General features: G+C 37.3%; 1 protein-coding gene across 4 annotated transcripts in view; it reads right to left on the bottom strand.

Annotated features, from left to right (window-relative positions):
* Nucleotides 1-14206, bottom strand: part of Lpin (phosphatidate phosphatase LPIN) — a 443299-nt gene that overhangs the window by 304862 nt on the left and 124231 nt on the right. For all 4 annotated transcript variants that reach the window (XM_090407132.1, XM_090407133.1, XM_090407129.1 and 1 more), the window contains exon 6: nucleotides 3397-3602. In XM_090407132.1, coding sequence (XP_090263258.1) covers nucleotides 3397-3602 — 206 coding nt within the window. The remainder of the gene's footprint in view (nucleotides 1-3396; nucleotides 3603-14206) is intronic.

Genomic DNA, 14206 nt, shown 5'->3' on the forward strand with positions numbered 1-14206 from the left:
CTTGAAGTGTTAGTAGATAGCAACTTGAAGTCCAGGGGCCATGTAGCAAAGATTGCAAATACAATCTATTTGCAATGCTGAAAACTCAAAAAATAATTGCAATGCTGAAACAAACTTTTGCATGTAAAGATAAGGATGTCATTTTGCCTCTTTACAATGCTTTGATAAGGCCTCACTTGAACTACTGTGAGCAGGTCTGGTCTCCTGGTTTCTGTTGTGATTCCGATATAGTGGAGAGAGTGCAAAGAAGAGTTAAAGGAGTGTTAAAAATGATATAAGGATTGTAGAATATTGAATATGAAGACAGATTTGAGAATTTGTAGATTGCAGACACTAGCAAACAAGAGAAAGAAGGGTGATATGATTGAGACTTAAAAACTTTTGAAATGTTAATAGAGGATTTCAGTTGATGGAATTTTTCATTTTATAGAGGATGGGGAAAGGAGAAGAGGACATTCTTGGAAGCTGAGAATAAATGCTGCTAAGGGGTGAGAACTAGATTTTTCTCTCATACAGTTGCATGACCGAAATGGGCTGCCATTGAATGTTGTGTGTGCAAACAGTGTGAATGAATCTGAATTCAAGAACAAGTATGATAGCTGGTGTATGTGACCTTCCTCGATAATTCCCTGACTCTTAATAATAATATCTGAGGATAGCTGATTTGATATTTCTGTTTGACATTCCACAGGCAACTCATTTAATCTTTTTGTACTCTATACTAAAAACATTTTAAATAGTAATTTGGTTGAAACTTTGCTTACTTTCAGTTTTGTTTTCATTAAAAGATACACAATTCTTCATTTTATCGACTACTAGGTGGAGGTGGTAAATGTCTTTCACCACCCAATGAAATACCACCACTTTACTTATTAAAGGCCTGAAGTGGCTACAGCCATGTTTGGTCACTACAGCAAGGGTTCCAGTTTTTGTCTCCCCTATCCCTTTTCCTCCACACGCAGTGAGTAATGTCCTCAATGACATGTCAATCATACTGTGGGGGGGGGGGGGTGGACCTCTCTAATTCAAGGGTTATAGCAGAACAACAGCTCTGCAGGTCAGATGTTGGTTTATGCAAGAAACTGGATTAGTAATAAATCTGGAGGCTTCCTGATCAACTAGTGCCAAATTCTGCAGCCACTTATTTTGCCAGTTTGCAACTAGATGGTGATCAAGTACAGTGGCTACAGAGGGAGTTGTCAAGGCTATGTATAAACATGAGCAATTATTATTATTTATTTTTTTTTTTAATATTTGATCCACGCACACGAAAGGCCACATGACAATGCTTCACCTCTTCAGTCATCCATTTTATACCTACCTTTATCCACTGTTGTTTTTTTTTTAAATCTGGTCTATACATGAAAGGCCACATAACCTATAGCACATTAGTGCTGTGTGTGGGCAAGAGGAATAGGAAAAAGGAGGAATGTGTTCACATTTTGCTTGAACAGCTGAAGGTTGCAATCTTTGGGGAAGGCAGAGTGGGAAAGACTGTTCCAAAGGACAGAAGTAGATGGAAAGAAAGAGGAGGCAATGAAGTTGTTTCGGTGAGTTTCAAGATGGACTGTAAAAGAGTGTTGGTTAGCAGTAGCTCTGTTTTAATGATTTTGGAGGAGAATGGGGGGAATAATAGTGGCCAATTCAGCAGGGCATTGTCCATGAAAGTATCTGTAGAAGAGGCATAAGCAGAAACTGAACATCTGTGAGAGATAGATTGAAGTGGATATGTGAGGGAGGGGGATCATTAATTAGTCAGACTGTCCTCCTCTGGACAGAATCGAACAATCTTAGAGAGGATTTTGGTGCACCACCCCAAATATGGGAGTAATACTCCTGTGAAGTAGTGTCTTGTGTGAAAAAAGTTCAAGTTTTTTTTTTGCAGCTGCAGAACTATAGTTGAAATGTGGTTATGCCAGGAAATATCTGAGATGCAGGTCAGTCCAAAAAGAGAAATCTGATTGCTCTTGGATATCACAGCATTACTGAAGGTAAAGGGAGAGGCATGCAAGCTCTTTCTTGCAAGAAATCAGACAGGACTGTGTTTTGGTGGCAATGAAGTTTACTAGGTTGTCGTCCTTGCCCCACTGAGATATAGGTGGGGGGGGATCTCAGTTCAGGTTGCTGGTCGTGGAGTACTTGAGTATTCTAATATTTGAGCACTATAACGTTTGTCGAATGAAAAGGAGGAATGGAGTGTTCTGTCATCAGCAAAGCTATGGATAGGATTGGAAGTCTGAGAGAGCAGGTCATTTATATAAAAGACGAAGAGAATGGGTGAAAGAACAGAACCCTGGGGTTCTGGGGAAATCTGAGGATAGGAGACAATCCACCATGACATGTTGTGAACAATCAGTGAGAAAGTTGGAAATCCAGTTGCAGACAATAGGATGGCAGTTTGTTAAGTATGCCCCCTGTGCCAAACCCAATCAAATGCCTTTGAAATATCAAGGACGACCACACGAGTTTCTCCAAATTCCTCCATGGATTGAGTCCAGAGGTAAGTGGTGAAAGCAAGAAGATCACGTGGCAGAATCCATACTGCTGGTCAATGATTAGTTGGTATGACTCTAGGGGGTGCAAGAGTTGGTTGTTGATCACCTTCTCCATAGCTTTAGAGAGAACAGAAATGAGAGCAATTGGTGGTAATTCAATGGTTGACTTTTATCACCTTTCTTTGGGATGGGTTGGATATGGACCTGTTTCCATGTTGTAGGGTAGATGCCAGTTGAATAGGATAGATTGAAGAGACGATACAGGATAGGTTTTAGTTCTGGGGGGCACAATTTTTTAACACAATAGGTGGAATACCATCAGGACCAGATGCCTTGTTTGTATTCAGGTTATTAAGGAATCTTCAGATTTCTTTCTGGTGGAAGAAACTCACGTGGTTGTCCTTAATATTTCGAAGGCATTTGATTGGGTTTGGCACAGTGGGCCTACTTAGCAAGCTGCCATTCCACACCCTGCAACTGAATCACCAACTTTTTCACTAGTTACTCATGTGTCATGGTGGATGTTTCCTCTCCTCAGATTTCACTAAGAATGAAGGAATACCTTAGGGTATTCCTTCATTCTTTCACCCATTCTTTTTCTCTTGTATATAAATTACTTACTCTCACAGATTTCCAAATTATATCCATAGCTTTGCTGATGACAGTACACTCCATTCCCCCTTTTCATTTGACAAATTTTGTAGTGCTCAAGTATTAGAATCCTCAAGCTCCACCGTGACCAATGTCCTAAACTCAGTTTAATTTTACCTTTAGTTCTGTCAGAAATCAATTCCCTCTCCCCACAAAAGAAAAAATTATGACAAAAACACAAGTAGTAATTACATAATTAAATATTTAGGACAATGATTAATATGTCATGAAATATATGTACTCAAATCACCTTTCTGTGTTTTATCTGTTAAATCCTCATCATCAGATGACAGAACTTCAGTTTTGTTTAGTGAAGGCTTTCTTTCTTGTGGTAAAACTGGAAGTTGGCCCCATCCCCAACTCACTTCATCAATATCTGTCTGACTTGTGGCATCATTCTTATTTATTTCATATTCTGTGTCAGATTTTGGACTAGGTGGTCTAGATCCTGAAGGACTAAGGGAAGGAAGCAGATTTTCATTATTATTTAATAAATATAATGAATGATTTTTCATAAACATTTCAAAGATTTTTAATTTACCACATTCAAAGTAATTAGTCATTTGGACAAAAAATATAAGGTGAATCATCAAGTTTTGCTATATATGAAAACATGCATAAAATGAATGTATCGTTTTTCTAATGTAACCATAAAGAATAAGGTTGAATAACTATAGTACACTTGTTGGTAGTCTCCACTTTCTGCCCAACTCCTTCACATCTATGGCATAGATGACATCCTTCATGGGCATGTCATCTGTACCATACCCACCATAGTTAATTAGGGAGCTAATAATACCTGGTATGACTACATTTAAACTTGGCATCCCATTTCTTAGTTGTCGAAAATGAAGAAGAAGAGTGCCAATAAACTTTTATGAACTTCGAATGAATTTCTTTTGGCATTAAACCTTCTTTTACAAAGAATTTTATAACTGCGCGATACTCAATTTTATCCATTTCAAGGGATACAGAAAACACTTTTGCTTCAGATAGCTGTATAAAACAAACTACTTGATAGAATGCCTTGCAATTTCACATGGATGCTTATGACAGATGTACCAACTTAGAGAAAAAAAAAAGCATGCCGATAGTGTTGCCATCTATGGTCAAGGCCGAGAACTTTTCAGATCAACCTCATCTCTCTCTCTCTCTCTCTGTGTGCCATTTGTTATAACCCTTTTATTTTTTTGTACTTTACTTTTGTCTTACTCACTCTCGTTCACATCCGTTAATTAAATTATTTATTTATCGACTGCGCCATTTAGTTAGAGTTCGTGAGTTCGCTCTTATACTGCAATAAATTAAATGTTTAATCCCCCCCCCCCTTACACCTGCCCAATATTCTTGTGTCAGCTGTGACAAACTCATAAGTTAACAAATTTAAATCTTCATCCTTCGTTGGTTAGATACCTTCAGGTTCATAAAAATTTGGGGCTGGGGGATTAGTGCAGTGACATTCAGTGCATTGCTTTACAAATTAATGAAGCTCATTAAATTTTCACAATGTTTAATTTAACTATAAACACATGTACAAGAAAATACCACTCTCATAGAATACTCTATGTAATCAATCACAAACTTAGTTTTTAAGAACAATTTTCTCTCATATCCCATTCACTGTCTAGGAAAATTTAGTAATTATATCTAAAATAAACACTTTGATGTAACAAACATGAGCTCATTTTAACATTATTGTATCTTCACTATAACATAACAATCCTTTGACTCGTTATTAGGCACTTATTTGAAAGTGTCATAAGCAATATGAAATTATCACTACTAAATAAGGAACAAGAACATATTACTTGAATTGTCCAGGTGCAACCTTACATTATCCTAGGTATTTTATTTACGATAAACTATTGTTCTCAGAATGCATTCTTGCTGCATAGTCCTTTTTTCTATCAAAGCAATAACTGTTCTTCTCCTTCTGGGCATCTTTCTGTTTCGTTCTTCCTGCTGATTTCTTGGTCTTGATCGTCGATTCCTTCTAATTTTGGAATGCTCTTCTCTGGCAATGAGGACAACCTCAGCCAATGACAAATGCCTCTTCTGCCGATGAATATCCTTACCAGAGAATGCTTCTCCAAGTCATTTCTCCTCTTCCATCAACCTTTCTGTCACAACTTGTGCGAGTCACCTCATGTGAGATGCTCTGACAACCTGCAGTAGACCTTTACATGGCGATGATCCAAAAGGAAGAGTGAAAAGCTTCCACTTCCCTCCAGAAGTGGAAACTTTTATACATAAAGTCTTGCACCTTGTGCACATGCTTGTCTCAGGATTCAATGGAGTTGTGTTAAACACGTGACATCACAGCGCATACGTCATCAATTTGAATAACATATTTTGCAATATAATTACAACTTGTATCAAAAAAAAATTTTTTTTTTTTTTATAAACAACGATAATCCCCCTTTTTTTCCCTCAAGCAAAAACTTGTAAAAAAAAAAAAAAAAAAATTAGAATGATACAAAAACATTCATGTGAGATTTAGCATACTTTTTTTTTTCTCTTCCTTCCACAAGATTCTGTGCTTAGTGCAGATGATATGTTCAGCTAAGCAAGACTGTTCATGTTACTGGATGTAAGATTTATAGTCTTATAACAACAATAGCTCTACCTAATTGGCCAAAATAAGACAACCAACAAGAGAAAGGGATCTGGTAGACATCTGGAAAGCTAAAATTTTCCTGACAGGAAGAAAGGACATGATAATGTTGAGAGGCCTAAAAACTTTCACAATATTTTCTGATATTTCTTTGACATAAGGAAGAGGAATGCAAGAGATTTCTTCCTGATACATAGAGCCTAAAACTGCTGAATACCTCTTTGATAATAAAGGACTCAGTGAAACCACTTTTTTTTTTTAAAAAAGCTGATGTGATGCAATCCATCTCCTGAAGTAATAACTCCTCTATAGAACAAGAAGCATGAGCATGATGTAATAAGGTCTTGATAGTCCTGACCATCACATGATGTAACATGGACAAAATGGTCAGTGCGCATTTCTTTCTGAAACAATGAGAATTGCAGACTACTAACTGGTCGATGAAGAATCAATAAATCCATGAAAGCTACTGTTTTTTTTTTTTTTAACTTCCTGCAGAGTGAACTTAATAATAGGTATAACAAGTGTAGGAGAAAGAGGGTTTTCCATGGCTGAACCTTCAATCTGTTGATATAATTTAATTTGAAAAGTAAAATAAATAGAACAGAAAAAATCAGAAAGTAAATCTTGAAGATTTTCCTTCTAACTTTCACAGATATCAGTTAAAGGAATGTTGCAAAAAGAGACACTATATCTAAGCTAATCATAATACCTGAAGGGCCTAAATGACGATTACAAATTTTAAAGTCCAAACTGTTCTCAACATGTGAAGTAGATTTTCCTGTGAAGGTGGATAAGTAACAGTTGCTTAAAAACTTTATATGTGGGACAGGCAATATAATCAAGATCTTATAAGAGTGTCTGCTCTTTGGAAGGCCATCTAATCTAGCAGGATGAATGTAGATCTTGAGATTTTTCTTCAATTCTTCATCCCAGCTGATAACATTATCAAGAAACTTGCCAATTATAGACTTTTTTTTTATTCAATATTATAGAAGAGGTATTTTGAAAGTAAGGATATATTCCTGTTGGGAACCAGGTGAACATCCCTATGTATGAATATTCTTCTCACTGCTGTTAGTCTTTAGTTCAGAGCAGATCTCTTCATGTGTGACATTCAGAAGATCCTACTGTGATATTCTTGAGATTAGTTCAGAGTTTTCTGAGGTAACAATGCCTATGTCCCAGAATGATGATGTGTGAAGGAGATGCTCTGATTATATCTATGTTGTTGTTTCTACAAGAATCCCACATAAATGAAGTTTCTTCACTAATTTTGGGAATCCTGCCAACTCTTTCAAGTCCTTCTGGATAAAGAAGGGTGAAACTTACTTTCCTGGATGTTCTTTATCTGAGTGTAATATTAATAAGTTTAGCATGTCTGCTGACCACTGATTTTTTTTCTGCTTATTTTTTTTTTGGTTTTATTCTGTTTCTGGACATGGTTGTGGCTAGTTGAGGGCCTCTAATAAACAAGGAAATGAAAAATTATTCATTCTTAGAAAAAGAATGAACTCATCACCTACCATGGAACCACACATGGACACCCATTCTCCAGCAAGCAATGACTACACTCAAAAGTGGAACACCAGGCCTATGCCAGATGCTATACATATACCACAGCATGCACTGGATCCTGTCCCTAGACCAGGGACAGGATCCAGTGCATGCTGTGATCAATCCTGGCTGGTTATCCAGGACTGCCTGCCTTCCAGGAGCAGAGGCTAAAGTAGTGCAAGACTATCAGGTCTTCTCCTCTTTCCACCACACAGCAAACACCAGTGGCCAGGCACTGGATTTCAGTGATGGTGATCTGGAAGATAGAATATTAAAAAACTCAGAATTAGAGCAAAGAATACTGGAAGAAAAGAATAGTAAAATAATAAAAATGAAAAGGGCCAGTACCATCACTGGGAGGTCTCCACCATCAGGAACAAATGACTGACATGGAGGGATTGGAATTAGGAAAATCAGCATATGAGATAGGGCTAAAAATTAATCAATAGAGAAATAAAATAATGATTAATACTAGGCAGAATCAGTTAACTCTCTCTCTCTCATGTATTCAGCTCAAATGTACTCAAATGATATCAAACAAATATATAACTCGATATCTGTCCCACTGTTACTTACAGATATGAAACCTGGATATTTACAGTGAGGGGTATAGAATTTTATTTCAGCTTTTGAAAGGAAAATCTTTAAAAATTATTTGCCAAGTAATGATAACAGTCTCTGGAGGATGAGATAAAACATGTTATATCAACTCTATAAAAAACCTACAACATCCAGGATAATCATGTTCAAAAAAAGTTAATGGGCAAGACATGTTTTTCATATGAAAAATGACAGTATTCTTGAGATGACTATAAATAATAAAATTCTTGGTAAAAGACTAAGAGGAAACCCAAGAATTTATTTATTTATTTATGCTTATGGCTACATGGAAACTGGTAAGTGAAAAGTACAATCACAATTTCCAGAAACAAATGATGAAAATCTTAACATATAAAAGTTCAATACATAAAAGGCACAACCTGCTTTCTAAGTCTTCCCTTTTTTCTAAAAAATATAAAGCAAAAGTAACTTGTCATAATTAAGTCAGGGACAATTATCGTCCTCCTGCACAAAGTATGACAAGGCTGCATGTTCTCACAACACTTCACAACATAAAAGTAGCTGTATCCGAGGTTCAAGTAGAGAGCAGTTGTGTCTTGAGTGAGAAAACTTGATCCATTAGAGGAGGCCCATTTCACACTGCATCATCATCATCTTTTAACATGAGGAGGAGTTCTGCTGATACTATGCCAAGGACTATGAGAGTAACTACAAGAATAATGTCTTTGTGGTGAGACGGGACTGTGATCTTCTGTTTCCTCCATAACTACCACCATACCAACTACAGGTCAAGGTCCAGGCTGGAAAGCCAATTCAAGGCCTCATCCGTCATCTTGTGGATTTCTTGTAGGCCACCACCGTGAAATTGGCGCCTGCCTTGGGCAGTCATACATAACATGAGTAATTGTCTGAGTCACGGGAGAACAATCACAGTAAGGATCATCTGACAGCCCCATTTATGTAGAAGATAGCCACATCTGTCCTGACTAGTTCTGATCCTGTTTATGGATGATTAAATCTTCCTAGGAAGATCAAAACTAGACTGGGAAGCACAGGGATCTTCTACCAGGAAGCCGTTTGTTGGGAGATTGTTGGACCAGTATTCTCTCCATATGTCAGATATTGATGGCAGCACAGCTGAAGAAAGTTCATCCATGGACCAGAGAGGCTTTCTAGATTTGAGGCGAAGACTAGGTGGGTTTATGAGAGTCTGGTGTAGGGGTAGGAGTGGGTTGCTCATTGCTTTATTAAATTCCTTAATCAAGGCTTGTCTTCTCCGTATGTATGGTGGAGCAATGTTGGATAGAACAGGCAGTCAGGAGAGAGGGGTGCTTCTCACTGTCCCACTAATTGTGTGCATGGTAGAGTTCAGTTGGGTGTCTATAATGTTAGTGTGTGTACTTCTTTCCCAGACAGGGGCACAATATTCTGCTGCAGAGAATGTGAGGGCTAGAGCAGACGACCTTAGGACTTCTGCACTACAACCCCTAGGTTGTTCCAGCAAGCCTTAAAATGATATTTCTGGCTTTAATTTTATTGGAGAGGTTGATGATGTGCCTTTTATAGGTTAGGCTTCTGTCCAGGCTCACTCCAAGGTATTTTGGGTGAGGCTCATGTTCTACCATTTTTACACAGAAGTAAAGGTTGAGTTGTCGATTTGCCTCTGCATTGTACAGGTGAAATACTGAGGCCACTGTTTTCGTTGGATTTGGCTTCAAGTACCACTGCTTGAAGTACTCTTCCAGGGTGTTCAGGTCTGTATTCAAGGTTGATTCTAGGTTGGTAAAGGAGGTGGATTGATGTAAGATCGCTGGGTCATTGGCGTACATATACTTGCTTGATCTGGTATGAGGTAGATCATACACATAGATGTTAAAAAGTATAGAGGATAACACAGAGCCCTGAGGAAGACCATTGTGAAGGAATCTGGGCCTGCTCTTTTTTCTGCCAATATGAATCTGGATCTTTCTGTTGGAGAGAATAGATTCGAAAAGTTGTAGAGTTTTTTACACTTTATAATATTTCCTAGTTTTAGGAGGAGGCCCCTGATCCAGACAGTGTCATAAGCAGATGTTAGGTCAATGAAAGTGGCTCCAGATTTAAGTTTATTCTTCAATTTGAGTTGTCAGAGCCAGGACCTGGTCACAGCAACTTCCTGGCCTGAAGCCAACTTGTTCAATCGGGAGTACTCTTTCGATGAATGGTGAAATTCTTTTAAGGAGAATTCTTTCAAAGAGCTTAAAGGTGGTGCAAAGCAAGGAGATAGGTCGTAGGTTTTAAAGATAAAAATATTGTAAGTTCCTGGTTAGACAGGGTTTGAGGCAACTAATCCAAGAAGTTAAGATTAGATTTCAGCTGTACAATTCTAAAATCAGTACAGCTCGATTTAATCTGTACTGATATATTACTCGTTTCCCGATTGCCCTACCAATCTCTGCACTATCAGCAAACAACTGAACATCTCCTGTCAGGTCCTTCCCAATATCATTAATATATATAGATTGATCAACAGTAGTCCAAGGACTGATCCTTAAGGTATGCTAGTAAAAAAATTCACCTTAAATATGTCAGATTCTCCCCTCCCATATATACAGTACAGTCCATAAGTTTTTGGGCAAAAATTATTAAAAACATTTGTTATTCAGAATACAATCCAATGGCATGTATAAATGCTTTTAGCATGGTTGTACAGTTTTCATTTACAGCTTTTTGAATGAATGGATATCTGCAGATATATAACAAAAGCTGATGAAGATCAAGTGCAACACTATGAAAACAAAATCTTCAGAAAAAGATTTGGTCCAGTTAAAGATCCTGTGACAGCTGAATGCAGAAAGTGAACGAATAAAGAACTCTATGGACTTTATAAGAAGCCACTAATAGTAAATGAAATCAGAGCTAGTCGCATGAGATGGTTAGGTCATCTGGAAAGAATTAAGGATAACAGGCTAGTGAGGAGAACCTTTTTACATTACCCAAATGGAAGACGTCCTAGAGGAAGACCCTGCAGAAGATGGATGGATAACATTGAAATGGACATGAAAGAGCTGAAGCTGCAAAACTGGAAAGAGTTGGCTAAGGATAGGAAAAAATGGAGAACTGTGGTACTTGCAGCTAAGAACGTTAAGAGCTTGTGAAGCTTAAGAAGAAGAATATCTGAAGATTGGTATCCTCTCAGCCTCATTTTCAACTTGGGGGAACAGAAAATAGTTCAGAGGTGATAAATCTGGTAAGTAAGGGAGTGATAAAGGATGAAGATACTTTTGTGTGTCAAAAAGTGATGCACATGTGCAGCTTTGTAAGGGGCACATTATCATGCAAACAAGAAAAAATCTAGGAACTGGAATGCAATGGAACAAACACGTTGAATGCATTTTAGGAAACATTCCATAACTTCTTTACAAAATTCCTCATTCACTGTTCTCCCCTCTGGTACAAATTCTTTGTGCACCATGCCATGAGTCACAAAAAAAAAACAAAAAAAACACCATTTCGATATGTGATTTTTGGAATTTCAATTTCTTCGGTATGGGAGATGTCTCACCAACCCATTCAGAACTCTGTCACTTTGTTCTGGGTTCATAGGCGAAACACCAACTCTCATCTCCTGTAATGATTTTATCAACAAAATTTTCATCTGCATCTGCCATCGCAATAATGTCCTGACAAGATATGACTCAATCTTCTTTTTAGCTGTCAAAGAATGTGAAACAAAATGCACACACAACTTCCTCTTCCCCAAATCTTCACTCGGGATCCGAAGTACAATGCTCTTAAGGATGATTGAAGCCTCCACTATCATCCAAGACATGATTCAACAATCGTTCTTCACCAACTCAGCGATGTTTTCCTGAGTTTGAGTCGATGTGGGACAGCCACTTCTCTTGTCATCTTCTACTGACTCCCTTCTGCATGAAATTGCAAATACCATCTGAAGATGTCAGATCGCTTCAGAGTCTCATTTCCATACGCCTTTTATACCATTTCTAGGGTTTCTGTAATAGAAAGATCCACTTTAAAACAAAATTTAATCCCAATTCTCTGTTCACTTTTTATATCCATGAGTGTTTCTTCTTTGTACATCATGGATATAAAAAGTGAACAGAGAATTCTGATTAAATTTTGTTTTAAAGTGGATCTTTCTATCTCACAGAAACCCTAGAAATGGTATAAAAGGCATATGGAAATGAGGCTCTGAACCGATCTGACATCTTCAGATGGTATTTGCAATTTCATGCAGAAGGGAGTCAGTAGAAGACGACAAGAGAAGTGGCTGTCCCACATCGACTCAAACTCAGGAAAACATCACTGAGTTGGTGAAGAACGATTGCCAAATCGTCTTGGATGATAGTGGAGGCTTCAAACATCCATAAGAGCATTGTACTTCAGATCCCTTTACATCACAAATCATAACTCGCACATTACTGAACATAAACTAACCTCACTCTTTGATGGCCACTTCTCATCTACCAACTCCATCCATCACCAAATCACAAATACAAATTGAAGAAGTTAGATTGGTTCAGAGCTTCATTTCCATAAGCCTTTTGTATAATTTCTAAGGTTTCTGTAGCAGAACAATCCACTTTAAAACAAAATCTAATCACAATTTTCTGTTCACTTTTCATATCCATAGCAAACAAAGAAAAAACACTTTACACTACAAATCATAATTAATACAGTACTGAACATAAACTAACCTCACTCTCTGGGGGGAGTTGCACATTGTTGGACACACTGCAGTGTATCCATTTCAACCCTAACATTATTATAAAATATGAGCAATCTATCTCTCGTCCAGAGTATTTTAGTTATTAGGTGTGACACCTTTTGGCTACTTGTATATGGAAATATGACTTCTGCATTACTTCACCCTTGATATAACTTCTGGAAGTGTAAGCAAACAAAGTTTGCCCTGTCCTGAAAATACTTCAGGTGCAAACTTTGTTTGCTTACACTTGGAATTAAAGATTAAACCAAGAATATAATTTCTTGACATCTTTAATTTATAGTATAACTAAGTGAAAAAACTTCCAACAACTATCTCTAATCCAGAGTATTTTATAATAAGGCGCGATGCCTTTTGGCTACTCGTATATGGAAATATGAATTCTGCATTACTTCAACCTTGGTATCACTTCTGGGACTGGCTTCCACTGATGAGACCTCAATAAAGGTTGAAACCAGTCTGGGTAGTGGCCCTTCCCATAATGCATAGCATTATACTTGTCCATAAGGATATGCGTACTTTGCATTATGGGATGCTAAGGCAACAGATATGAAGTCATTAGCCTCTATATACAAGTAGCCCAGTCGTGAAGTTACTTCATGTACAAAGTTTGTTTGCTTACACTTGGATAAAGGATTAAACCAAGAATATAATTTCTTCGCATCTTTAATTTAAAATATAAGCAAATTGCTCAGATATGACTTCTCTCAAGTAAACCAATGCCATTCCTTGCAAAATATAGCTTGTCTGTCAGTCCATTTCTGTATGCAAGTTCTTGCTATCTTCTCTAAAATCTTCAACCACTCCAGAGATACTGATAGATCAACAGTTAAACACATCAGTTTTTCCACTCTTGTGGGATCTTTCTGCACTGAGACTCAAATTATATAAGCATGTGAAGGACCCAGCCAATTTGGATTAACATTCCTTTAGCATAGATGTTGATATAGCATCTGTTCCCTGGTTTATGTAACAGCTGTAGAACCTTCTCATGCACTTCTATCTCTTTGTTCAATGTAGTGGTAGTGTCGGGCTATGTTACACATACCAGGTTGATAGACCTCAGCAAAGTAAGCACTCATTATTTAAACAATCACATCTTCTGACAAAATGATACTGTCTGCATTCAGTCAAGTTATTCGTCCACGTTCATTCTTTCTTTTACTTGCAGCATAAAGATAAAATTCTTTTGGATTGCCTTTAGCCTGTAAATGAATTTCTTTTCATGCTCAGACTTGGATTTCTGTATAAATACTTGTAACTTTTCTGGTCTGCACTTTATATATTTTTAAAACTCCTCTCACCCTTACTATCACTATATTCCTTTTGCATCTTTTTCTTAAAGATATTTTGCTTAGTAAGGTTACATATCTATTTCACTCTCACAATATTTGTTTTTTGAACTCTAGTAACATAACACATTCAGATACTGCATCATTTAAGCAACTTTTCAAAGCTTCTCATGTGCTGCTGATATCCTTTCCCATTCAGTAACTGATACCATGGGACTGAACATAGAAATTTTTAATAATGCAAGAAAATACTATCTTTGTAATTCACAACATGAAACATTTCCTAAACTAAAAAATTCATATACCC

This window comes from Typopeltis vanoorti, chromosome 17, assembly GCF_054136105.1.
Source record: "Typopeltis vanoorti isolate ZY-2024b chromosome 17, IOZ_Tvanoo_1.0, whole genome shotgun sequence".
In the NCBI taxonomy this organism is placed as follows: domain Eukaryota; kingdom Metazoa; phylum Arthropoda; class Arachnida; order Uropygi; family Thelyphonidae; genus Typopeltis; species Typopeltis vanoorti.